Here is an 8,749-nt window from a genome sequence, read left to right as displayed (position 1 = left end):
TTTAACCAGTAAAAAGGACAATTCCTGTTCCCATAACCAAATATGTACATTAATTATGCTATCTCCACGAAACAAATGAATATGGTAAAACTACAAATTTAACATTTAACAAATTACAGCAGATGAACCATTTTGTGAAATGCACACGTAGTAAATTGTAACCAAATCTAATATACACCAGCGTTCAAATGTATATAATATATACATTACAATGCTCATAATGTTTATCACAGCAAGAACACCCCAAAGACCAATGACAATATAGTCATGGCTACCGAGGCGATTTTAAAGCTTCTGGAAGACCCAGATCGAAGTTGGCGCTGGAAGCGCGCTATTGCGCATGTCTGTTGCAAGCGTCTTTGAACCATACCATCATTTTTACACGAGGAAGGGAGAAGGTTGCATTCGAACTCGTGTTTAAGCCCCACCACGCTTTTTTCACACTGAGAATCCCAGGCGCTGAGATCACACTCCATATGCTGTACACGCAGTCTGAAAAAAACCGCATATACGTGATCAGAGGCGGTTCCACTATCCAGCATTAACCGTTAAATGCGGTATGTCCCTAGTACAGAATATCGAAGAATGGTTAGTATATACGGGGGAAGGGTTTTTTCCTTAGAGTTTTTTTTTTCATTTAAATGTTTCCCGGAGAGACACATTTTAGCTTTCCTTTCATTTTAAATTGATATATAACAAAGAATAAATTGTTTTGAAATCTAACGCTGGAATAAATTGTGTTGCAATCTAACGTTGGATATCTATGTTGAATAAAACCATTTAAACTAGATGTTTCCTCGGACATTGACAAAAGTCGTTCACTTGGACAATTTTAGACAGTTATCTTTTATTTCAGTTACATGAATGTAAAGTTCACGTAGTTTTGTTCAGTTTGTCATCGAAAATGTCGTATGATGAAAAATTGCTTTAATTTCAAGTATTGTTTAGGAATAAATATATAATCAGTGCGATGTGTTCGTATACATTATATCAAAATAACACTGTTTCGTGGGTACATGCATATAAGAAATATGTATGCATTTTAATCACACATAAACACGCACGCACGTACATCTACGTATAGCACACTATCCAAGCGTGTGAATTCAATTGTTCCTTAAACCTCTGTACTTACTGGCAATATCTGGAGTTGTACTGGCCAGGCGGCATGTTGATCCTTGCTTGTTCTGCGGAGAGGTCAGCGACCTTCTGTATCATGGTGTTGTAACACTGCGCCGCCTCCTGTGTCTTGTTGTTAAAGCACTTCACTCCGTCCAAGTAAACTGTTGGACATAAATAATCGTGCATATCGAAAAAAATCAATAAAGCCACATGCTAATGCATTTCGCACATGCCAACTGAATCCATATGTAGACAGCGATGTCCAAAACACGCTTTTTACGGCGCCAACAACTTCTAAGTTTAGAAATAGAATAGATATTTTTTCAGAAACAAATCTGAATTGCATCTTTTAATTCAATGAGCGATAAAAGACCAATCTTGATAAATTCCAAATTATGTTTAAATCATAACGAGAGCAAAGCAAACGGATTCCGACACTGATCCATTCCACAATTGATCAAGGGGTACTCGGTTGGCAGGTTGCTACGCATGTGCGCATTGCCATAGTGACCAAGTGTACCAAGTGTCATGAACGTATTATAGTTTTGGTCAAGGTAAATGAATTTTTACATGACACCTTTTCTCTACAGTTAACAAAATGGAGTGCTTCTACTTACTGCCAACGTCATGGCATACGACATCGATTCCGTTACGTATAGCTTCTACGTCATATCCGCTGAGCGCAAGGATTTCGGAAGCGCCGGGACAACGCTCAATTTTCTGATTGAGGCACGTGTACAGCTGTTGTTTGACACTGAAACAGACAGAGTTACACATAAGTGTGTGTGATGTATCGGAAATGTGTTGAACGAATGTGTATATTGGCTAGATTGTTGTTGCGATTGTACGGACGAGCATGAAACGAAATCGTTTGGCAGGTGAAATAGGGCTTATACATATGATGTCCATACTGTGTATATAGTTAATTAATAATTTTGCAAAATCCTAAATTCAATTTAATTCTCAGAAACGGCCGATGCTAAAAGTAAACTTTGTCATTTAACGTTTGTGGGTTTTTAATAATAAACTAAATTTTCATTATTTGATGAAAATAAGACAAACTGACAAAAACGATCAAAATATTAGTTTATGAGCCCCAATATCTATATGTATGAATACCACGGGCCGGGACAAAACGTAGAGAAAAAAACGAGTACATATTCAAGAAAAGAAATTTGTTACATGTGTTAATTATCATTATATTTATGATTATAATGACGACGACGACGGCGGCGGCGGTGGCGGTGATGATGATGTTGATGATGATAATTATTATTATTATTATTATTATTATTATTATTATTATTATTATTATTATAAAAAGATGCCATTACCATTATTATTATCATTTTATTATTATTATTATTATTATTATTATTATTATTATTATTATTATTACTATAACTTTTATAACTATAAGTTATAGTATAACTACAAAATGTATACAAATTAAAAAACGAATGGTATTGAAAGGTTAATGACAATTGTGTTTTAATTAACTTGTATTAGTATTTGATTTACCGTTTCATTTTAAGTGAAAACCAGCCTCTGCGAAAAAAGTGCTTTTTTAACAAACATAAAACTGTTCATAATAAATATGTCGCCGTTCGATAAAAAACAACATTGCAATACACACTAGTTAGTGTCAAAATGTCACCAGTTATTGAATAATTCACATTTGTATTTAATTAGGTCATGTACATATACCTCCATTGCCCTTGGCAACATAACGGAAATAGTTTTAGCATTACTTCACGTATCTAATCAAGTTATTTATGCTTTTTCGTCGAGTCATTTAGATTTAGAAGTATATATGATTCATTTTTGGTATAAGATAATAAAAATACAATTTTGAAAAATGTAACTATTTAACGCAATTGTTGAAGTGTATCATGTAAAGTCTCACATTCTTGGTATCCTAAACTAGTCGAGTATTTTTTGCAATGTGGAATTTACATTTCCATGATTTCAAACATTACATTTTCGCACTAAAGAGAAAATAGTGAAATGGCACTACTTACCGGCAGAATTTATCGGCAGATTTCGTGTCTTTTCCTATGATAGAGCCAATGATCTGACTGGGCCCCAAAGTCCTGGACACGGCAGTAGCGTTTGGTGAAAACAGGCTTCCGTCTAGTCCAGCGCTCGTGTAACAGGATTTAAGGTTGTTGAACAGGCTCCTGTGGCACATGTCGGGGGCCGGGAGAGGACCTGGGGTGGGGAAGATTGAAGTCAGATGTACGATCTATGAAGACAATAATAATAAAAAAATGCGCAAAAACAAGCGTGTTTCTGTAACTCTTGACCATAGCGCTTTAGCTGCTCTTTTTTAAACGTTGTTCGAAAGAATCACCGAATATTTGAATATCAATCTTGCCATTCGTTTGCATCCCTAATATATATATAGTTGTTTTAATCAATGTGCAAATAAATATTTGTTAGTATTTTTCCATCATAGTTTACATCAAGCCGTTTTAAAAAGTCGTTTTGAAAAGGTCCTTTTTGTTGTCTGACGAAACAAAAGTTTCCATAATCTATACGATATAAATAAGAACACACTCTTTGTTAGTTGAATAGGCAATTATGAAAATAAGTTAAAGTTTCTCTTTAATTTAAGACTCATCTTGATGATGGTATAATCTCTTACCATTGCCGCACATTTGTTGAAGTCTTGACACGAGTTCAATGGCTTCCTGTTCGAGTCGGATATACTCGGGAACTGCCGGGCATGTCTGAGTGTTCCGAAGATTGCTAATGGCGGAGAATATGCACGCTATAATAGTTCCTTGTAGCCTGGAAATGGTTAATATACGATTATTAATCATTTTATTAGTTTGTCGTCGTTTTTTACATCAAGAGCATTCCCTGAAGGCAACCCCTCCCCCCCCCCCCCCCAAATATGATGGTAAAGTCTCACTCTTTTAAATTGTTACCCGAAAATAGTTAAATATATATCTTAGGATTACATTAAACATTATCCCAATGCTACCAGCTTTACATATGGTCGAAAACACGCACATATCGGTCTATGATGTTATTGTCTACTTACACGCACGGCTCAGAGAAGCTAGACGATAAATACTCTTATGTACACAGTTAATTTAAAGGTGTTAACAGCAAAATATATGTATAAATTGAATAGTGTTGAAAATATAAAGTTAAAATATATAATGAATACGTGCTATTGTTGTATGTCAATGTATCCAAAAAATATTTCTAAAAATATTTATTTAAACAAATAACTTACGAGCAGAGACCGGTTTTAACCTGCTGGACGTTTCTGGGAATGGGACCCTGGGTTCCGTTTGACAATACGGCGACTACGTGCTGCATTTGGTAGCCACCATTTGACTGAAAATGATTTCAGTAGTTCAGTAATTATGCATGAAGCAATAGTTATCTTACAAAGACTGTTCATAATATTTCAGTTCGAGGTTCGAAGTTGTGGAATGTGTGCTATTTCATATTTCTTTCAATATTGGAATTGTTTACAAAAGCTATTTATTTTTTTTAAATGTGGTGTTTTGTCCATTAAATTAACTGAGGTTGGTGTTAATAGTTCAACTAAGTCAAGCTGTTTTACATATGTGAAAAATGAAGATAACGATTTTATAATATTTATATTGAATAAGTACCTGAAAGCACCGAGTCACTGCGTCTCGTCCCATCTGCGCACAGGAAGCTGCAGCCAAGTTCATGCCCGCGTTCGGTCGCTGTGGTAACACACGTGGGTTTGAGCGGCCCTGTCCGTTATCTTGCATTCCAGGGTTGGGTCCGGGTATCGAGGGAATCCGGGGGCCGGTTGGTAGGACAGCAGACATCGCCGGACCGTTAAGCGATGGATTTGCGTTTGCGGGCATTCGGACTTGGTTTACGTTTTGAGGCGGCTGTGCCTGGGTTAAACCCAAAATGATTAAAGCTGAAATAAAGGAACATCTGTATAAATTGTAGAATATGAATTTGAAAATAACATGATGAACAGATTCGATTTCAGATGTATGTTTTATTATCGCTAAAATTCCATTTACTTATACCTTAATTCTTATATGTGAACATTCAACTATTTCACCCGCTAAAAGAGTAAAAGGTTTATACTGATTAATTCAAGACGAACCATTTTCCAAGAAAATACAAATTTATAATTCAACTGTACTAGTAAATGTATTTATTTCTATATAAATTACTTACCAATATACCGCTGTATTCCAAACATTGTGTGTATATCAGCCAAATGAATTCTAACAAATATTACTGTAAGTAGATATCAAACATAAACCTTACACTAAAATTTTTTTTTTGTAAAACTCACAAAGTATTGTATCTTGTCTTTAATCACTTAATTAAATGCATCAATTTTCGGGTCGACATTTCTTTTAAACCCCCAGTTGGATATGAAGTCATTGCAAGAAAATTGCAGACGCGCGACTCATCTGTCAAACTTTCAGTTACAAGCCTCCGACTAAATATTTTAATTGATACATCATTGACTTTGACCGGCGACAGTTTATAGTTTTCGCATGAATAAAGTAAAACGTTTGTACCGGATGACGCAGCGCGCGCTTGTCTAAAAATCCCCTGAACAAAACAAAAAAATCAAAACCTTTAATTCAGGAGATTATTGTTGTAGAAGTGGTAACATTTTATCTCATTGCTAATGTAAGGCGTTGAATTTCCAAGGGCCTCACTCACAAATATTATGTTGGCAACTATATTTTCTATACTTGGTTCAAATTGAGTTATTTTACTTCTCATTATAAACGAACATAAAACAGCTGCAGGGAGCATCTTATGTCATTTCTTAAATTATTCATAGTCAAATTAAAAGGAAAATGATGAATAGCAAGACCCATTAACAATGGAAATTCGCTTGTAGTAAAACAATAAAGTATTTAACAGTGGAGATTGAAGCATTTATTGCTGCCGAACATTTTGGAAGAACTGTCATGGCGTACTGTGCAATTTTTAGAGTTTTTTTTCATGTAGAGAGATTTTTCTTCTTTCTTTTAAGATTAGCCTGACTGCCCCACTCCCAAACACTTTTATAGGCTTAGAAAAGTAATTTTATAAATGGTTTTCATAGTTTGCATTCGCTCGAAATGTATGTTACGACATTTTCAACAACTAAAATTACATGAGGAAGTTGAATGGTCAGTCGAATAGAACTAGCACCGAGAACAATAATTGAAAACAAAGCAAGTGAATGCTCATAATAAAATACTTAGTCGAGGGTGATTTAACAATAGAGCTGATATAATTATATATGTATATGTAACAGGAAGGTCTCCAAGACTGCGTTTACCCCTTGCAAAATTAACTGAATGTTTTAGGTAATAATAAAAAAAACACATGCAAAATATATCATATGTATAAATATATGTTTTCCTTATCTCTACCTAGAACTGCAAACATTAGGTAAATGATGACCTAGATTGTCAATTATTTCATTATGTTCCCTTTGGCAATTTCAAACAGTTGATACATATTTGGTGATATGAATAAAAAGGTGTTTGGTCAAACTGTCATTGTAATGCAATTTCAAAACTTGTAGAAACTGAACTTACTTACTATTAAAAGCATAATTGTTAACAGAAGGAAGACATTTTAGTGTTTGTCATTCACACAAACAACTGGGCAGTCCACGGGGTAACGCGCTTCATCATACGATACGCCTGACTGACATTTGCAGAAAAGAGTTTAGAGAAAACACTGATTTTATCTTTGACGGGATCTTATCTTACAAAGTTCACTTAACATTCCTTATGTTTGATACAATAGATTGGGATTTACAGTTTTTGTGATTTTTATGTCTTTTGTGTAAAGGGCAAGTGGTTTTGATCATTGTACATTTGAACGAGCTCATTGCTCAAGTGTTTTTTTTGCTACTCTATGTTACATTTTGAAAGACCTATCTATTAAATTAATAATTGCTATACCTGATCTTATGTGTTTATTGATTACCATTGGCAACACGTGAACAAAGTTTCAAGTTTTTGAACTACAAAGACGCCAATTTCATGATAATACCGTGATTTTTATAGCTAAAATAGTTCCACTTTGAATGGCGAAATGTCGAACCCATCGAAAGAGCCCTCGACACACAGACAGTCTTAATGCTCTTCCATATAATTGCAATACAGAATAACATGAGAGTTAAACAATACATGGAACCTGCGAACCTACAAATCAACTTGGTGAACATTCATCACAAAATCCTTTAATGCATAGTAAAGAACCCTGGTTCTGTTCAGTCCAGACCAGTCCCATCAACAGTGCTCATTTTGTCATCTAACCGCAAAGTGGAACCTTTATCCTTGTGATACAGACCTTTTTATTGTGCGTGATACGCCGCCTCATCATGCCAAACTTTCATGGCAAGTTTATAGTACATGGACAAGATGCATCCCAAACATGGATCATTTCAATCTTTGACCTCTAAGCATGAGCTTGACCGTTGAGGTTGATCTCGTGCATGACACGCCGCCTCATCATGGTGCAACCTCATGGCAAGTTTGTTTTTTTGAATATCGTATTATGCACGGTCAAGATACACCCCGTACAAATTCAGTCCGGATGGACGGACGGACGCTCGCTCGCATGCACATACAAGGAACCGCTCTTGCTCACTGCAAGAATAGTAATAAGAGTAACAGAATAATATAGGTCATAAAAAGTAGATGGTCCCTTTTTCAAGGCAAACAGGTCAAAAGTCAAGGCCGTGATGAAATTAATTAGAATAAAAGCTGTGATAAATACATTCGAAATGCATCGTTAAACTGATAGCCGTTGTTATTTGGGCTTATATGTACATAAAGCCTTTAATATTTGACATGTTTTCACGACGACCTTCCAATTCATTTTACTTGTGGATAACATTTTCAGGGTGAGGAATCACTCGACTTTAACGGGGTTCTCACGTGTGTCACCACGGTTCAAAACTGATGTAAACAAGCACGAAATGACATGCAGTGATTCCTAAAAAAAATAATAGAAAGGATAGGAAATAGTTCTTAGCTTATAAAAAAGACTATGCTAATTACTGCTTGTACACATGTGAAATATTTTGTATTTGCTTTTAAATTAACGATGCAATCCATGGCAAAAATTTCAACTCGACGGAATTTTGCAGAACGCTGTGTGCGCCGTGAGTCTTTGTTTTGTATACATTTCTTAGTAATTAGTAATAGTTAAGAACTCATTCATATGTAAAATGTTAATTTTGTTTATTTCTTTCATGAAACGAAATGTTTGTAAAATGTCTATTAGTCCTTTTAATGAATATCGATATTTCAAGAAAGGCTGCTGTAAACGTAAATAGTATATATTATGCTGTTTACGTGAGTTCTTCTCATAACATTGCTTATTTTATTTAATAAGTAGTTTGAACTACTCTATCAACTGTGACGATAATGCATTCAACATTGAACTATTATTCAAAATGATATTTCTTTCATGAAATGATTGTATATATCCATCCATTTGATTGATTTTAAAATGTTAACTTTATGTTCTAGGTAGGCCGTCTTGGTGATACCTCCAAATTATCCATCGTCCCTTTGTAAAAGACGGAGTCAACCCAAATATGCTTCACCAAATGTTGACAATAGATGGATAAATTCAATTGATGCAG

General features: G+C 34.9%; 1 protein-coding gene across 1 annotated transcript; it reads right to left on the bottom strand.

The window, feature by feature from the left end:
• Positions 1 to 227: 227 nt before the first annotated feature.
• LOC128246250 (uncharacterized) lies at positions 228 to 4,886 on the bottom strand. The gene is made up of 7 exons (XM_052964442.1): positions 4,758 to 4,886; positions 4,370 to 4,473; positions 3,770 to 3,915; positions 3,144 to 3,333; positions 1,740 to 1,876; positions 1,136 to 1,283; positions 228 to 492 (listed from the first exon to the last, which is right to left on the bottom strand). The coding sequence occupies exons 1-7, from the start codon at positions 4,881 to 4,883 to the stop codon at positions 228 to 230; spliced, it is 1,116 nt and encodes a 371-aa protein (XP_052820402.1). The 5' UTR covers positions 4,884 to 4,886.
• Between the last annotated feature and the right edge of the window lie 3,863 nt (positions 4,887 to 8,749).

This window comes from Mya arenaria, chromosome 9 (assembly GCF_026914265.1).
Source record: "Mya arenaria isolate MELC-2E11 chromosome 9, ASM2691426v1".
Lineage (NCBI taxonomy): Eukaryota > Metazoa > Mollusca > Bivalvia > Myida > Myidae > Mya > Mya arenaria.
This window is presented reverse-complemented; position numbering and strand designations above follow the sequence as displayed.

Coding starts and splice junctions, on each gene's coding strand:
- LOC128246250 (XM_052964442.1), bottom strand. CDS start 4,883: ATGCAAGATAACGGACAGGGCCGCTCAAACCCACGTGTGTTACCACAG. Junction 3,916..4,369: donor GTTAAAACCGGTCTCTGCTC/GTAAGTTATTTG, acceptor AACCATTTCCAG/GCTACAAGGAACTATTATAG. Junction 1,877..3,143: donor TCTGCCGATAAATTCTGCCG/GTAAGTAGTGCC, acceptor TGTCTGTTTCAG/TGTCAAACAACAGCTGTACA.